Source organism: Gavia stellata, chromosome 2, assembly GCF_030936135.1.
Source record: "Gavia stellata isolate bGavSte3 chromosome 2, bGavSte3.hap2, whole genome shotgun sequence".
Classification (NCBI taxonomy): Eukaryota; Metazoa; Chordata; class Aves; order Gaviiformes; family Gaviidae; genus Gavia; species Gavia stellata.
The window spans coordinates 85,321,981-85,340,582 of NC_082595.1; the positions used below are offsets into that span (position 1 = coordinate 85,321,981).

Here is an 18,602-nt window from a genome sequence, read left to right on the forward strand (position 1 = left end):
ATATGGATACTCATTACGGACAACATTTTCAAATCTTTCTGTCTGTGGATAAACTTCTCAATGTCACTGGGCACTCAGATAGAGATTATCAGGTATTCTAGTGGATATATTACCCACAAACGTTGTTGAAGACAAGAGATACTCATTTGTGAAAATGAAGTCATTCACCAGAACATGACTTAAATGTTTAATGTTTACTAGATATCTGAGTGTAAAGACATTAGTTTGTTTTATTGCACCTAAAATGCTTTTAGAATTCAGTAACTTAGATTTTAAAAATGAAGGTGAGATTTCTGGTGATAGCTGTAGATGTCTTAATAGGTAACATTAGCTTATATGTGGCAGTGTGTACAGTCTTAGCAGGAAGATGCATTTAAACAGCGTAATTCAATTTTATGAAGAAGTGGCTCCAAAGTTTTTCAGGGTTCGTCCTGGACTGGGTGAGATCAAGCACATAACAGCTCCTTGGCAGTGAACTGCAAGTGTTTGATCTGCTGCAACATGTAGTATCTTGTAAGATTTCTGCTGTGCTGATTATTCCCTGGAATTATGTATAGTGCATGCTAGTGCCCATACCATGCTGATTTTCTGGTCATTGCCTGATTTCTGTATCTATTATCTGTATTTATAGAAGTATAAGCTATACTTTCTGATGTGTAAATGCTTATTTATAAATACTTACATACAACTAAAGTGTAAGAGACAATGTGAATTCATATCACTATTCAGTTCAGCATGATAAACCTTAATCATAAGCATTCAGTGAGATTATTTTTATTTATTTATTTATTTTATTTTATTTTAATAGAGTTGCAAAACTTCGTGATGAACTGATGGCCATACGGACCCAATATTCTTCTGTGTACAACAAGGGGCATGCACTGACAACAGAACAGACAAAGCTGATGATATCAGGAATAACCGAAAGCTTAAACTCAGGATTTACAACAGACCTAACCCCTGAATTAAATGCTGCAATGACCCAAGGTTTAACACCTACTTTGACTTCTTCCAGCTTGACATCTGGCCTTTCATCAGGTCTTACTTCCAGACTGACACCAACCATCACTCCTGCTTACACACCAGGCATCCCGCCACGGTTAATTCAAAGCTATGTGACAGGAGTAGACAGTGGGACTCTGCAAACACTCAAACTGATGCAAATCAGAAAACCCCTTATGAAATCAGCTTTTGTGGATCAGAATTTAACAGAAGAAGAGGTGAACATGAAATTTGTCCAGGACCTGTTGAGCTGGGTGGAAGAAATGCAGGTAGCAATCTTTATGGAAACAGTGTGCTTCTAATTATTACGTGTACTCCTTGTAGATCATGGCTAATTTTTCCTTCTTGTTTGTAAGGTGCAACTTGATCGAGCAGAATGGGGTTCAGATTTACCAAGTGTTCAAAGCCATTTAGAAAATCACAAAAATGTCCACAAGGCTATTGAGGAATTTGAATCCAGCCTTAAAGAAGCTAAAATCAGTGAGGTACAGCACCATATTCTTTAATTCTTTGGTTACTCTCTTACTGGGTGACCTGTAGACTAAAGTTCAATTTTAGAACTGTGTTTGGGTTTCACAGTCTTACTTACTTTTACTTCTGATCTCTAGATGACATATCATGAAATCAGGAAATCTAATGGTTTAACATATCTAACCTTTTTGTTATCTTTTGACCTCATATACCAAATACAGATCCAAATGACTGCCCCTCTTAAACTCAGTTATGCAGAAAAATTGCACAAACTGGAGAGTCAGTATTCAAAACTCTTGGTAAGTTTGTCACACCTCTTTGGTGTTCAGCTTTTCAGTGTACATTGTCTTTGATAAGGGATGAGCTTTAAATTCTGATTTTTGTAAATCTTTTTTTTTCTTGTTAATAAAGAACACATCGAGAAATCAGGAAAGGCATCTAGATACTCTTCACAATTTTGTGTCTCGTGCTACTAGAGAGCTGATATGGCTGAATGAAAAAGAAGAGGAAGAGGTTGCATATGACTGGAGTGAAAGAAACCCCAATATAACAAGAAAAAAGGAATACCATGCAGTATGTATTGCTAGTATAATCCAGAGGGAATAATTAAATAATCTTAAAATTCTTAAAGAGATTTCTAAAACATTTCTTTTTTTTTTTTTTTTTTGTCTGGAAAAAAGGAATTAATGAGAGAACTTGATCAAAAAGAAGAAGTTATTAAATCAGTACAAGAAATAGCTGAGCAATTGCTTCTTGAAAATCACCCAGCCAGGCTAACCATTGAGGTAAGTTAGTAAAAACAGCACACAAACAAGAAAATAGTTTTGTGATTTAATAGACCTTAGATTTTGGGGGAAAAGAAGGGAAGTGCTAACTCATAGGAAATTAAACAAGACTATGAATAATGGGGCCTTTTTTTTCCTCTTCAGTGTCTCTATTCTATCTGTCTTCCAGTTTCCAAAAAGTAAAAACGCTTCTGTAAAGTTATGATTACGTCTTGGATTGCTTAGATAAAATTCCCCTAAAGTCTAAAATTAAAATTTCCAGAGCTTGTCTGTACAGATGTTTCTGGTCATGCACGCAGCTTCTAGAGTTATTGATACAAAATTGCATTGGCAAACTGAGGGCACAGAACAGTCCTTAGGTGTTTTCTCACCTGTTGGGTTGAAAGAAGTTTCAGTAGAGCTTTTCTAGTCACTTACTATATATACAGGTTCCCATTATGGTTTAGGGTTGGTTTCATAACTTTTTTTGTCAGTGAATTATGAAACTTGTTGGATGTTAAAAATCTGACTGAGTGATGGGATTTACTTAGGCTTGAATCAAGCTGTATATTATAGGTAAACGGTTTACAGAAAATTTATTGTAGCTGTTGTGGGGTCATAACAAGTTTCCAAAGGAGAATGTAAAATACTTTTCCCTGTACATCTTCACGAGAAGAGTAAATACAGACAGTGTGCAGTAAAAATGGAAACAATGAAAAGCTGTTTTATTACATAAGAAAGAAAAAACAGTCAGAGAGGATGGATTTTTACGATTCTTCAGCTCAGTGAGTTTATGTCTGTGTAAATTGGAAACATGAAGAAAACTCCTCCCTTCCTTCCTTCTCATGACATTTACTTTGAATAATAAATGACTTTTTTATGTAATTTGTGGAATTCTATTCTCTAGAAGTATATGCTATTCTAAGCAGTGTCATATACTTAATATATGAATATAGTAAAGATACATATTATGAAACCAGGCCATCGCAGCGAAGATGACTCTGCAGGTTATGATGTCTGCAATAATGCTATATTGGGACATTTAAAAAGAAAAAAAAAAAAGATGCCTTTTCTATGGAAGAATCTATGCATTAATGCATCGGTTTGAAATTCATTGAAGCCAATGGAAAAACTCTTTTGAATTGCCCGAGAATCACACGGAATTGAAAAACTGAGACTTTTGACTGATTTCACAAAGTCAAGAGTCCCCTCTGCTGGTGAACACTCTTGCAGTGCATATCTAGTGGCAGCACCATGCAGGCAGTACAGGAGGCATCATTCAAGTAGGGTTACATTCTTTAGATCCCTGTGCAACTGGTACACAAAATTACACATTTCAGCAAGTCCTGATTAATTATTTTTATTGTGCATTCAGTGTTACTTTAATATCTGATTTGCATCCAAGGAAGAATCCAGCTATTTTGAATGAGTAAATAGAGCCACAGAATCACAGACCAGCTTAGACTGGGGGAGCCTCAGGAGATGTAGTCCAGACCCTGCTTAAAGTAGTGTCAGGGGTTGCTTTGGCTGAATTCTGAACATGCCCGAGGATGTGGTGATTTCACAGCTTCTCTGAGCGATTTTTCTGATGTTTGACTACGCTGTAGTGACAGGATTTTTTTCCACATATAATTGAATTTTCTTTGCTGCAGCTTGCTTTTCCTGGGTGAGGAGATCAGGTTTAGGTGCTTGTGTTTGTTACATTACTTTTATGTTTCCTAAATTCTGGAAATTGTGTGCATGTTTTAACTTTAATTTCTTTTTGTAAAATCTCTTTGTCTCCTTTAAAGGCCTATAGAGCTGCAATGCAGACACAATGGAGCTGGATTCTTCAGCTCTGTCACTGTGTTGAACAACATTTGAGAGAAAATGCTGCATATTTTGAGGTAAGAATGTGAAATATTTTAAGTTAGTACCATAGTAAAAAAGTTCCACTGAAAGTGCTAGTTGCTCTCTCACAGTAGTTGTAGAATTAACATTTGTCATTTGCAATCATTAGATGGTGAGCCATGCTCCCACAGTGTTACCACACCTGCATTGTCTTCACTACAGTTATATCAGTTCCCAGCAGATGAAAATCTGGCCTGATTTTTTTCAGAGTGCCGCAGCTGCAAGTAGAGACTCTGAGAACAAAGCTGTGTTCTCTCCCTGTCATACACAACTGCTGTCAACCATGATGTAGAGTGGAGGGTGGTTAATGGTGGCCAAGGGAGAACACATTCTAGGTGGTTTTTCCAGGACTATCTAAATAGAAAGGGAATGTACAGCATTAATAATAAATGGAGTAGAGAACTCCCTGACAGCAGACACGTCCAGCAAAACAGCTTTCTGATTATCACCCATTTACATGCTGAGCAAATGATGTAGTACTCAGTTACATGCACGAGGATCGAAGATTTAAGAGTTTTTTGTTTTTAAAAAAATCTACTCTTTTTTCTATTTGAATTATAAAGATTAGTCCATAGAGTCTTCTGGGTTGGGTGGTTGAAGAGGAAGGGGGGGGTGATGTTGGGATGAGATGCCTTCAGACTGAGAAGGGTGAAAGCCCAAAATTAGGAAATGGGCACTGGAGAAGACAAAGTTGAGCCATTTGGGCTCCTAGTGGTAGGGGGAAGAAATGGGAATTCTGGATTTGAGAAATGAGGTTTCAGGGACAGAATGGGGTGAGGATTATCACAGGACATTTCCCTTCCCAATCATGCCTAACCAGGACCCTAGTTTGGAGGTGCAGGTGCCCATGCAGAACTGCCAAGTGTGGCAGTTCACTTCCCCTCCTGCACAAAATGTTTGCTCCAGTGTGCTTGCTGAAGTTTGCAGCTAGTTTGCTACAGTTTGTAGGCTTTGTCTGTTTTTCATATATGAAAGTAATTGTCATTCCAAGGGAAGCAAGAATCACTTCAGAAAATTTTTCCATTGCAGGAACAGTAATTAACTAAAGTTCAATAACTGCTGAATTAATTTTGCGTGTAGATAGTACCAAGAATAACTGGTCTTACAAGGTGTGCCTTCTTGAACAGTACATTTAGACATGAGATCATGAATAGTGTTGTGTGGTACAGCGGTTACTTCCAGCTACTAGAAAAGATGATTTTTAAGAAGACAGCACTTAAAGAAAACGTCATAGTATAGCTGTCTGTATACTTTTTAGGTTGTTTAAAAATAACCCAGATGTTTATCTCACCCTAGTTTTTCAGTGATGCCAAAGAAGCCATGGAATATTTGAAGAATTTGAAAGATGCCATACACCGAAAATACAGTTGTGATAGATCAAGCAGCCTTCACAGGCTGGAAGACCTTATCCAGGAGTCTATGGTAAGAATTCAAGGATCCTATTAACGTGAGTTACAATTAAACAAGGAATGTGTAGGTTGTCATTAGATATAAAATACGTGTGTTAAAATTATTCCTTTGAAGTGAAGGAATACAGAAAGAAGATTTGGTTTTTAGAACTTATAATTAAATGATTGCATCTGTCCATGTATAATGACTGTTTTTCATACCCTTAAAATACCGTTTTATTTATTTCTTTATCTTTACAATACCAGATGTTGTGGGAAACCAGTGACTTCAGAAAGATATTTTGTTCTTGTAAAATGTGTTACTTTTAAGGAACACAGTAAAATAAGTCAGGAAAAGAAAAGCTTAACAGGATCCAAGAAGCAGCACTGTATTCTGGCCATCTCTTATGATGTGTTCTTTTCTTAACTGTTTTAGGAAGAAAAAGAACAACTCTTGCAGTATAAGAGCACAGTAGCAGGCCTTGTGGGGAGAGCAAAGGCAATAATTCAGCTGAAGCCAAGGAACCCCGACTGTATACTCAAAACATCCATCCCAATTAAAGCCATCTGTGACTACAGACAAATTGAGGTTAGAAACTTGAATTTCCTCAAATCAATTACAGACGTGAGAATGCAGCTAAAGTTTCATTAATTGCCATGTTCCTGGAGAACACTAGGCTCTAAATCTCTTCCACCCTAGTAAACAAGAGCAAATCCTTGTGTTGAACATTGGTTTTGTTGTTCTGTTGCTTATTTGTTGACGTTATTTGCAGAAGTGCTTTGTAAAAGTATTTTGTAATGCTTAGCTCATTAAATTATTCTGCTTTTCTGTTAATACCAGATAACAATTTACAAAGATGATGAGTGTGTATTAGCAAACAACTCCCATCGTGCTAAATGGAAAGTCATTAGCCCGAGTGGTAATGAGGCCATGGTTCCATCTGTATGCTTTACAGTTCCTCCACCAAACAAAGAAGCAATAGATACAGCTAACAGGTAGGGACAAAATGAAAACACCCATTTTATTTTAAAATTCATTTATATGAAGCTTGGGTTAAAATAATGTCTAACTATTTTTCCCTTTTCATGTGTTACTGATCTAAAGTTGGAGTCATTTTATGTTTCAGGATTGAACAGCAATTTCAGAATGTTCTGGCCCTTTGGCACGAGTCACATGTAAACATGAAGAGTGTGGTGTCCTGGCATTACCTGACAAATGAAATTGAAGCTGTTCGAGCTGGCAATGTTGCCTCGGTATGTTTTATGTCTAGCAAGGGCCTCTTAGCCATTTGCTGGGAAGTCATAGGCTATGCTTCCCAGAAATATTGTATAATCAACAATTTGCAGCAATCTTCATCTTCCTTGTGGGAATAGTTGGCAGTGGCCACACTGGTTACCACTGTGCAACATTCTGTCTTGATCTGAGTAGCCTTTTCACAGATGCATTTGGGGAAGGAGCAGAGAGGTTGTATTATGAAAACTACCTGTAGCATTATTGTGCTAATCTCTAGTCTCCTGTTGTCAGCAGAGGGACAGGATCTCTCGAAAGCTATTGAACAGTGACTAAATCTGAATTTTATTCTGGAAGAGTCTACCTTTCTGCATTTATGTTGCAGATGTCTGGGGAGATTTGCTTCATTAGGCTAAGGTTAATCTTCATGAAAACCCTCATTATTTCCTTATGGCTGCAACTTCTTCCTAACAATGGAGCAACTGTGAAGTGACATTTAGTCTTTCAAGCTGAAGGCAGCTGAACGCTCATTCCTCCGTAGTGCATTTTTTTTGTTCTTATACATGTCTGCAACTTGAAATGTTAAGTAGCTAATTAGGATCAATTTGTCAGAAATGAAATAGTGACAGATCAAAATACTAATACTGACTAAAACAATGTGTGAGATCACTGAATTACACGATGTTAGATGTATAGTGTAACACTGTTTAATATAATAGTTTATTATACAACATCGGTGTATATCTGTCTACAAACTGTTGCAATAGTATTTGTAATACCCCAAACAACATTTTCACTCCTAATTTCCCACTGTTGCTGTTGAAAGAAGGAATCTGAGATAATTCTTGAAGTGTCCCTACTTGTATGACTCTTGCTGGCTTCTGTTTGTTGCTGCATGGCATTAGATGGAGAAATGGTGTCTGATGCAGGATTGTTTTAACATAGCCCATTACTGGCATTAAAGATGGAAAAGGAGTGAGTGTAAACTATCAGCTGTTATGCTGATAGCTGTCAAGTGGACTCCAGCCCAGGAGCAGCAAGCTTTGAGAACCTCAATTCTTTGACTTTACCATCTTAGTGACTGGTCAATATTGCTTTTTGATAAAAAGCATTACAGGGAACTGTATGAGTGATGCATCACTGCTGACCATGCCTTGGGTTTATAATCTGTTTCAGATAAAGACGATGTTGCCAGGTGAACATCAGCAGGTTCTAAGCAATTTGCAGTCCCGTTTTGATGATTTTGTGGAAGATAGCCAGGAGTCCAAAATCTTTACAAGCTCCGATACAGCACAGCTGGAAAGGGAAGTTAATGTTTGCAAGCAATACTATCAAGAGCTTCTGAAATCTGCAGAAAGAGGTAAAACTTTACTGAGAGGAGTAGAAAGATGTGCTCACAAGAGAGATTGTAGTTTTTGATAAAACTTCTCTCTCTGAATACAAGCTCTAGCGAACTACCCATTTTATCACATTGATACTGTTAATGCCTCTTGTTCTTCTGAACAGACAGTCATCATTTTAACAATGTGCACAATTACATTGTACAGAAGCTCTAAGTTTTTTTAACTTTGTATATATTAAGCTATGTAGAAATATTGATGTGTTACTTAATATACAGAACGCTGCAAAAAATTTTACACCCAAGAATTCATTCTGTGCACTGCAGCTCACTCTTTAGTCATGCCTTCCTTGTTTTTGAATGTTGGAAATGCAACTTGATTACTTTGTTAGGTTCATAACAGAATTTAGAAGTTTTTTCACACTGTTAAGGCAAGAAAAGAGTCCTGGATATTTTCCTAGCTCCACAGAATGCCTGTAGTTACTGCTCTCTTAACTCTTGTTTTTAAATACAGTAAGAACAGAAAGCTTAAAATACCTGCTCTGATTTACTGTCAAGTAGCTAATGACTTAAAGAAATACAGAAGCGCAAAGCATACTGCATTACCATAGTTCACTATACTTAAGGAAAGATGTGTTGCCCTGTGTGTCTGAAAGAGAGGATTAAAAAAAAAAAGCCCTGGAGATTGACTGTAGTATTGTGCCTGATACCATCTGACTGATAGAATCAGTCACTGAGTTTAGCAGTGGGGTGATGCCTGTACCTGGGATGAATGGTCAAAGATGTATGCTCATTTTTCACGTGTGAGGAGGTGATCTAATAATAGCTAAAATTTAAAGGTTCCTAAAATTTGCCTTACAGCCAAAATTCCAATGGAAACTGATGGATTTCAGCCAGTCATGAAAAGACCTGTACAACGGTGACTTTATAAAGTGTTTCGTAAGAAGACATGGTAGAAATGATGTGATGGCATTGTTTGCTAACATGTGCCTTGTTTCTTTCAACAGAGGAGCAGGAAGAATCTATTTACAATCTGTATATCTCCGAAGTCAGAAATATCAGACTTCAGCTGGAGAGTTGTGAGGAGCGGTTAATACGGCAGATCCGAACCCCAATGGAAAGGGATGATCTACATGAAAGTGTGTTTAGGATTTCAGAGCAAGAGGTGAGCCTTTGAGAAAGGCTGTTTTACCTAGGAAAAGAGTTCTATTTTAAAACAAATATATCCAGATGGTTTGAGTGTAGCCAGGAAAGTTTGTGGTGCACCTTGAAAAGGCAGGAGTCAAGATTAAGCTTGTGTTTGTGAGAAAAAAGATGCCAATAAATGGTGACTCTGTTAGTTTCCCTCTTATGCGTGTGTTCCTTTTTAAAAATTTTTAATGGTGTCCACATGAAACAAGCGAAGGAGAGCAGTCTTGTACTGATAATGATATGTAGAGTACACGTGAGGTTTATGTAGGATAAAAGCTCTGTCAATCACCTTTCGTTTTACAGAAACTGAAGAAAGAACTGGATCGACTGAAGGATGACCTGGGAGTCATCACAGATAAATGCGAAGAGTTTTTCGGTCAAGCTGCTGGTTCACCTTCAGTCCCTACTCTGCGCTCTGAACTCAACGTTGTTATTCAGAACATGAACCAAGTTTATTCCATGTCTTCCATTTACATAGATAAGTATGTAATAGGCCATCTCCCACCATACATGTTTTAGTTTACAGTTTTCTCTTCAAAACAGATAAAATATAGAGATATTAGTATGAATGGTACTGATCAAGGAAAAGGGAGTTAACATAAATTTAACACTGTATAAAGGGGTACCCTGTGACATGAAAAGGCTGAAAAACACAGGTGCGTTGAGTGTTGTTATTGATGGTTCAGTTAACAGGCGATTACTGTTTTTCAGATTAAAAACTGTAAATTTGGTGCTGAAGAACACCCAAGGAGCAGAATCATTAGTAAAACTCTATGAAACTAAGTTGTGTGAAGAAGAGGCGGTAACGGCTGACAAAAACAATATTGAAAATCTGATGGGTACATTAAAGGTAGGAGTTGGCTCGTGCCTTTTCATGGGCAAATCAAAAAATAATAGGAAAATGATCTGTCTTGTAACACCTGTTTTAGTTATGCTGTACTGTATAGGGTATCCAAAGTCAGCTTGTGTATTTGGAGGAAAGTCTGTATTAGGATTGACATCTCAGAAAAAAATGACAGCTTTGGAGCATTAGGAATTGGATAGCTTGCATGCGCATTCCTGCTGTTAGGAAATGCCTTGGAGTATCAGAACTTCCAAGAGTGGCACTTGTTAATGCTGCAGTAAGACTTACATTTTTTTGTCTCTTCAAAAGGTAACATATGCTTAAGGTAACATAAATATATTGTTGTATAAACATGGCCACAATAACATTCCTGCTACTGCTATGGTACACTAATCAGGGTTTACTAGGAGGTTTGGCACATATCTTTGAGAAAGGATTAAGATAGAAGTTCAGCATTTTTTGTCTGCTTTATATACCTAATTTTAATATTGCAAATTATTAGTAGTGCTTTTTTGTTAGATAGAACGATTGGCATCTACCTAAGATGTTTTTCTGAAAGCTGTAGTTTATAAGATAAGCGTGTTAATTTGCTGTCTCTGTTTTGATGTATGTGTTGTGGGGAATGCTGTTACTCAGAATTATTCTTCAGTTCATAGCTAATTAGTTGCTTCAGACCCATTCTGGTGCCATTCCAGCATTTGAGCAACCAGAAGTAAAATACTCATTTAAACATTTTTCATTTATTCATGTAAAATACTCATTTATAGCGTCATAATTTAGGAGTTATTTACACTTTATCATTTATCACATACTAGCAATGGAGATCTGAAGTAGATGAGAAAAGACAAGTGTTCCATGCCTTAGAGGATGAACTGCAGAAGGCAAAGATGATCAGTGATCAGATGTTTAAAATGCACAAGGAACGTGATCTTGACTTTGACTGGCATAAAGAAAAAGTTGATCAGTTAGCCGAGAGGTGGCAAAACATTCATTCTCAAATTGAAAATAGGTTTGTATAACTCTTTATTATAATCTGTTCATGTTTTATGCTGTTTTTGTTGTTTCTGAGGAAAAATAATCAGAAATAAATGTTAAGATAGGTCAGAATAGTTTTCTGAACTATTTGTGAAAAGTGCGAAGATCAAGGATTCTTACATTTTCTGTGCTGTTGACATAGTTTTCTTACTTTTCCACAGGAAATGTATGTGACTGTTGGGCATGAAAAGATTAACAAGATACAGAAACTTTATTTACTTACAACTTACTGAGACCCAGTAGAGATCAACTGTCTTTTTTCTTTCCAAAAAAAAGCCTGCAGAAGTGTCTTGCTGTCCTATGGAAATACCATCTGGTTTTCCACATAATTAGTTCTGACAGGCTAAACTGATGAGCTGATTCATCAGTTATGATTGGATTCATGTTAACTTGCTTTTAATGACTCAAGTGCTGAGTCTGGAAGTCGTTAGCTTCCATTGACTTCTGTGATAATTTTGTCGCGATAACTTTTAGTGAAGTGCCAGTATTTTTTTTGGTGTGCAACTGTTTTCATGCAGCCCCAATATCCAATTGAGATGTTGCTCTAAATTCAGCCCTTCAGTATTACTGTCATGATGATATTGGAGAATGTAACTTAAACGCACACGCTTACACAGACGTACAGATACAGCAGAACACGCCTACCTGTAATTCTGAAGATGTCCAGACATGACATTCCTGGAAGGAAAAAGTGTGGGCAAGTTAAGGAAGTCTGCACTACACAGCCTGAATTTATTTCTTTTAAAATCTACTTTAGTTTGTCATTATAGAGAACCTGAACAAGAGCATCAAAGACAGTGCTTTTCATGTAAAACTTCACACATCAACCTTTCACATTTTTGTCCTCCTTTTTTAAGGGGTGAATTTCCATACAGGTGTAATATTGAAGTTACTCACTTGTAATTAACTAATTTAGTTGTCTCTATTTAACATTGCTAGAAGTTAGAAGGGAGATGGGCAAAAGCTGACTCATTGAAGCTGACTGCAGAACAGCTAGCTTTAAATCCACCTCAGATTTTTCATCATCTGCTAGCGTGACAGAATTTAAATGATAAAACAGTAGTTTTATGAGGTACTGAAGTGTCCTTATTTCTTCAGAGGGCAAACATGCACCACATGCTCTCCTCGCAGGGCCATATCCTGAATAGAATATGCTGAAAAATGACTGTTAATACATAGTGGCATCTAGTGTAAATAGGCAGATTGTGGTAGTTGCAGCATATAGCTGTAAACAGGCTGCTTTCTGCAAATGTTTGCTCTGCTGCTTCCTAACAGCTTGACACTGATGATCATTATACGAAAAGTATGTACAAATATTGGCTGCAGTTATCATGATCCTTCCTCTTTTTTTATGGTTATTAGCTTTAAAACATGCTTAAGTATGAAATCTGAGCTATATTGTCTCCTTTGTTTGCTCTTTTTCAGTCTCATTTTGGCATCTTGAGAACAATACTAGTGTCGTTCAAACTATTCATACCAAATCAGACTATAAAAAGTCGTTAAATAAGTATGTTTATCCATAATCATGTGATGTTTTGGATTAGTTGTATTTATATGATCTTAGAAGTATAAGGATCATGAAAGAAAAATTGTCAGTATTCTCGTCAGTATGGAAACTGCGTTCAAGAAATACACAGAAGTTTTTTCAGGTCAAAACCATGATTTAAAAATGGACTTACACAACTGGATCAGTTGCTTTCACACATTGTAATATTTAAAAGCTTTGCTTTTAGTGTAATTCCTGTTGTTTTGTGGGAGGCACAGAGCATGGTGAACTGCTGCTTAACCTCCAGTATGGCTCTTTCCCTTCTTGGTTCACATAGGTCGCATCTGAAGTACTCTCACTTCTTGTAACAGAATTAATTGCTGTTGCAGAACCCTCCTTCTTGCTTGGGGATTCCTGTGCTCATGGAATTTCAAGCAGTTTAGGTCACTAATGAGGGATCTATGCAGAATTTCTTCTGTAGTAGGATCTCTCCTGGGTGTCATTTATGACAAATTAAAAGGTTTCTTCAAGCTGGGAATCTTGATGTTTGAGAAGTTAAATTACTGTTTAGCTAGTTTATTTTAGCATGTTTATAATATGAGCTATAGCAGAGCTAAGGCATCTGAAGCCTTTAAAGCTGTATTTGTCTTAACTGTTGTACTTTTTATCTTTTATATTCATTTTCTCTCCTTTGGCATATCTTCTAAAATAAAATCAGGTTGCGTGACTTAGAAAGTATTAATAAGTCTCTGAAGTATTACAAGGATACCTACAATTCTTTGGACACATGGATTCAACAGGTGGAAGATACTCAGCGAAAGATTCAAGAAGTCCATCCTGAAAATAGCAAGGCATTGGCTAAACAGCTGAACCAACATAAGGTATGAAAGTTATCTCACTGTAGGAAAGCACTGCTTTAATGACTGAAAAAGAATTAAAATATCTTTTGAACCCTGTCATGTCAGTCTTATTTCTTGATAGGAAGTGCTTACACCCGCCAGCCCTTATTGAAAATTTCCAAGTAATCACCAGTTTTTATGTTTTTTTGTTTACAATGCAGCTAACATCATTAATGTATCAGTCACCAATTATAGCTGTTTTATAGACCAGGTTGCTTTGGTCTTCAGATCTGCAAGAAGAGCAAAACCTTAGAGAGTGCCTACAGTTCTGGACTCTCCTTATCACATCATTTTTTATTCAGTATTGCTCTTGGTAGTTATGGACATAGAAATGTTTTCATGGAGGCCGAGCAAAACTCAGCAATTCTATCCGGCAAGAAGGAAATGCAGCTTAAAGAAGAGACAGAATAACAAATTATATGCGTGAAATGGTATATTCCTAATTTCTCTTTAAGTTCACTCACCAGATATTAAGCCTGGCAGAGTTTTTTTCTCTACTTCTGTAAGCCTGACAAAGCCAGGACATGGGCTTGAGCATGCAATACTTGCACACACATGGAAATGAGCATATTATGTAAATTTCGTGATGTTTGATAAAGTAGAAATGCTAATAATAATAGTAATAAAAATCAATTTTTAAGATGAAGATGCAGGTTCATATTTTACAGATGCTGGTTTCTGAGATTGAAATGAAACAAAGCAAAATAGATGAATGCCAGAAGTATTCAGAACAATACTCAGCTGCTGTGAAGGTAATAAATAACATACTTACAATACTGACACTAAAAAAAAAGGATTCTGTGGAATGCCGATGATTTTGTGTATTTTCTCTTTTTACAGGACTATGAGTTGCAGACTATGACCTACAGAGCTATGGTTGACTCCCAGCAAAAATCTCCAGTGAAACGCCGAAGAATGCAAAGCTCATCAGACTTCATTATTCAAGAGGTAAACAGATTTCTTACGACAGAAAAATGTGGTTTTTTGCATATTTGCTTAAAACAGGGTAAACGCAAGAATGGGATTTAGGATTTATTAAGGATGAAATAAGGTAATCCAAGTAAGATTTTTTTTTTCCTCTATGTCTTTATGATGTGATAAACATCCTATTGGTCCTTATGCAGTATTTAGATAATGAGATGGTATATTGCTGTTGATGTACAAAAGTCCTCCAAATTACAAAAAAATGTATGAGCAATGTACCTCAGTAAAACTTTTTAGAACTAGCTCTGGGCTGGATCTTGATCACAGTAAACAGGGGGAGCTTTCATCTTTGCTATGGTAAAACTTACCAGATCTGGATGCTTTGAAAGATTCCAAGGCAAATCAGCCTCATTTGGGTGGGAAAGAGAAATCTGTTTCCTTGCTAACTGTTAGAGAGAGGAATAGTGACCAGCACTGCTTGTCCTTCTTACAACCTGTTCTTACAGGGGGGAAGAATCAAGTGACTGTGAAGTCAAATCAAGTGACTGTGAAGTCAAAACATTGTCTTCTGTTTCTTCTCCTTTGGATCTCCTCATAGATGCTTAGGATTTGTTTGTGCAAGTGCACCCTGCTGAGAGCATTCAACTTTGGAATCAAAATTAGGACTTCGGATTCCACAATCAGGATTTTGGAATCAAAATCGGGATAAGTTCTAGAGTAGTATTTATCACTTCTTAGAAGGTTAATGGAAGTGTTTCCCTCTCTCTTCCCCACCCCACCCCTCTCCACCCCACGTCCCCTCGCTTTGTTTCTCTGCAGTTCATGGATTTACGGACTCGTTATACTGCCTTAGTGACCTTGATGACGCAATACATCAAGTTTGCAGGTGACTCTTTGAAAAGACTGGAGGAGGAAGAGGTAGGTCTTCCCTTAGCAGCCAACCAAGCAAAAAGAAGAGCTAGGCAAACAAAGAGCAATAAACCTGTTGGAATTATTCACAAAGTTAGCAGCAGATATGAAAGACTAAAATTCCTTGTATACTGCACGCTATGCAGGAATGTAGGAGTGTTAAATTACACCATTATCATTCAGATAAGCAAAATCCTATACTATCCATACATTTTACCAGTTCTTCCAGCTAGAAGGATCATATGATTCGCTAAATTCTGATGGAGATGTAGTTACATAATGGTACACTTTAATACTTCAGTATTTTAGGGCTTGATCTTTTGGATAAATGCAGACGTTAAGATGATGGCAAACATAATGTGCACGCACTATTGATATCCTGTGTAGGCCTTAATATTCCATAGTATGCATCCTGGTCCACTTAACAACATATAAGGGAGTTCTTTCAACAGGGAGATGTGATGCCCTCTTAATTAATTTCTTAAGTTTCTTTGACATGTTTAGATTTTTTTTTTCCTTCTACCTTTCTACTGTATTGATTCCTTGGGGTCAAACAGCATTTTATTTATGCTTAGCATTGAATCTTACTAACAAGAGTAGGTTACTGAAATTGAGCAGACAAATTACTCAAAATACGTGCTTGCTGCAGAATCAACCTTCCAAATAATTGAGAAGAAAATACTTTTAAATTCTTCACTTTCTTTGGAAATGTTTCTGTCTGAAAGAGATTGTATAGTCATTCTTTAAGGACTGCAGTGTATAATCTATACAGTGCATATCTCTAAAATAATGCCCATATTAAATGTAGTCCTGTAATTAATTGTCTCCATATTAAATGTAGTCCTATATAAATTACATTAAATTGGAGAACAGTCTCATAAGGGTATAAATTTTAATGTTGTTATTACAGAAAAAAATCAGAGTTCTTAAACGAATGTTATGTAATTCAGGTGGTGGTGGTTTTTCTTGCTAGTGAATACCTCTGGACAAACCATAACACTATCAGCATTGTCTTTGTGCATCATGAAGTGGTAGAGCATATGGATGGAAATAGATAATGTTTATTGATAAGTAGCCATTATAACTGAGGATTTAGTATGACTAATAGTGCTGATGGTATCAAGGATAAAAAGTGAAACAAAGAACAAGAATTGAAACAAGGATCAAGAAACCTGTGAATGCTGATAGGCTTCATGTTCTTTAAGAGCAAATGGAATCTTTTAAACTTTCTTTGAGTTTCAGTCTGCTCTGAATCTCCAGGACTGCTTTTTCGGAAATCCAGCACCCTGCATCTTCCATCCTTCTTCACCTTCCAGCAACCTTCTAAATCTTTGATAGCTTCTTTGAAGATAACCTAAGTAGGTTTGCAGTCTCAAAGTGATTTGATGGGTTTTTTTCTTTGTAATCAGGGTAGCAAATCAGAAAATTAATAATCCTATTCAAAGGGGGAATGATAATTTTTTTTTTTTTCTTCCCGGGATCAGACCGCTGAAATCTGTGATTGTTCCGAGAGTTTCTTCCATGCCAGTCTGTCTTCCTAACTCTCACTAATGGCATTAAGAATGCATAGAATAAGGAAAAAATAAGATCCTTTCCATGATATCTCAGTCTAATCAATGTGCTGTCATGCTCAGAGCTTACCAGAGGAGAGTCAACTCCAGCAACCTGTGAAGTCAGCTGAAGTCTTTCAGCGTTTGGGATGTAATGAAGCTGTTGAATTCACAGAGGAAAACACACCTAATGAAAGCATGATGGATGTGAAATATTTGCAAAAAGATAACTCTTCTAGTAAACCTAAACACACAGAAAATAAATTGGAAATTGACAGAAGAAAATTAGATGTAGACAGATATGATAAAATCAAAACTGATATAACATTAAAGCAGTTTTTAAATTTCAGTGGTCAAGAAAGTAGCTTTAATGCCAACAGAGAAAGGAAGCTACATACAGAGCAAGAGCATTTAATGGGTTTTGGTAATCAAAGTAAAGAAGAAGAAAACGGTAGAAAAGGTTGTTTTGTTTCAGCTGAGATCTGTGTGAGTGTGAATAACGATCCTGGTGAAATGTTAAATGAGCAAATTGTTAATAGAGAGAGATGGAAAACAGAGGGAGTGTCAAAGAAGTTGCCCAATGTGGAAATGATGCACAAAACCACAGGAAAAAATTGTTCAAGAAAGGCAGGGAGTAATGTTCCAACAAAGGAAGACCGTAAGATGCAATCAGAAACTAATTTTGAGCTAACAATAAAGAAAGATGAACTTACTTCAAAAACTGGAAAGCATGCCCTGGATGTCAGCCCTTACAAGCAGCAACATTTTTCACCAAGAACTCACTCTGAATGTCAGCGTGAAGAACATCGCTTTACAGAAAGTAATAGGCATAAAACTTTAAACTCCGAAGACAGAGAGTTTCAAGTGTGTGGTGAAAAAGGTGACTCTTTTTCAGGTGTGAGGGATGCAACACCTTTAGAGAAAGCTGCATCCTCTTTCAGAGAGCTGGGAATGCAAAATGGAAGTGAAAAAACCAAGTTAAATTTGCAATCTGTGAGCAATCCAGGCATTTCTGGTAGTGTTGAAAGTGATACAAACAAACTGCACAGAGCATCTCTGAATAAAAGTTATGTCACAGCAGAAAATGAAATCCTAGAAAAAACAAATTTAAATCCAAATGAAGCCAAGAGTACAATGCAAGGAATTTTGGCTGTTTCTCCAGGAAATATTTCAGACAGTCAGTATGGAGCAAAAGTCTCTGAATCTTATCTATTAGATTTTGAAGTGTCACCAGTGCAGAGTGATCCAAGTTTAGGTACGAAATTGTTAGGAGATGCTGGTGATTTAAATGCAAATATAGCCCTCTCAGAAATTATTTCTGGAGGAGAGGATTATTTTCCATTATCAGAACATGGATTAACAAAAAAGCTTTCAAGTCACGCTGAGAAAGTAAGTGAGAGGAAAATATCACAGGGTAAAATTTGTGGTTTCTACAACATAAATATAAGCGGGAAGAAGCGGAGTGGAGAAGACAAGTTAGAACAGGATCAGAAATTTAAAGATTTGTTGCTAGTCACAGAAATGGACAGTAGAGATAAGTGTCATAGCACAAAGGTCCGTGGAAAAAACAGTGAACTCCAGAAAACATTCTTTGAAAAAACAGAGAAAAAAGTCTCACTTGAAAAAAAAGAAAAGCAAAAAAAAAGAAACAATGATAATGAAGAGAAAAGGCACACAAC

The 18,602-nt window shown here is 36.7% G+C and overlaps 1 protein-coding gene across 6 annotated transcripts in view; it reads left to right on the forward strand.

Annotated features, from left to right (window-relative positions):
* Positions 1–18,602, forward strand: part of DST (dystonin) — a 319,817-nt gene that overhangs the window by 171,044 nt on the left and 130,171 nt on the right. For all 6 annotated transcript variants that reach the window (XM_059835839.1, XM_059835841.1, XM_059835842.1 and 3 more), the window contains 19 exons: positions 809–1,271; positions 1,359–1,487; positions 1,695–1,772; positions 1,885–2,046; positions 2,154–2,258; positions 4,028–4,123; positions 5,424–5,549; positions 5,952–6,104; positions 6,357–6,511; positions 6,643–6,769; positions 7,923–8,106; positions 9,093–9,250; positions 9,580–9,758; positions 9,988–10,126; positions 10,936–11,129; positions 13,360–13,522; positions 14,209–14,292; positions 14,381–14,488; positions 15,284–15,382. In XM_059835839.1, the coding sequence (XP_059691822.1) occupies positions 809–1,271; positions 1,359–1,487; positions 1,695–1,772; positions 1,885–2,046; positions 2,154–2,258; positions 4,028–4,123; positions 5,424–5,549; positions 5,952–6,104; positions 6,357–6,511; positions 6,643–6,769; positions 7,923–8,106; positions 9,093–9,250; positions 9,580–9,758; positions 9,988–10,126; positions 10,936–11,129; positions 13,360–13,522; positions 14,209–14,292; positions 14,381–14,488; positions 15,284–15,382 (2,902 nt within the window). The remainder of the gene's footprint in view (positions 1–808; positions 1,272–1,358; positions 1,488–1,694; positions 1,773–1,884; positions 2,047–2,153; positions 2,259–4,027; positions 4,124–5,423; positions 5,550–5,951; positions 6,105–6,356; positions 6,512–6,642; positions 6,770–7,922; positions 8,107–9,092; positions 9,251–9,579; positions 9,759–9,987; positions 10,127–10,935; positions 11,130–13,359; positions 13,523–14,208; positions 14,293–14,380; positions 14,489–15,283; positions 15,383–18,602) is intronic.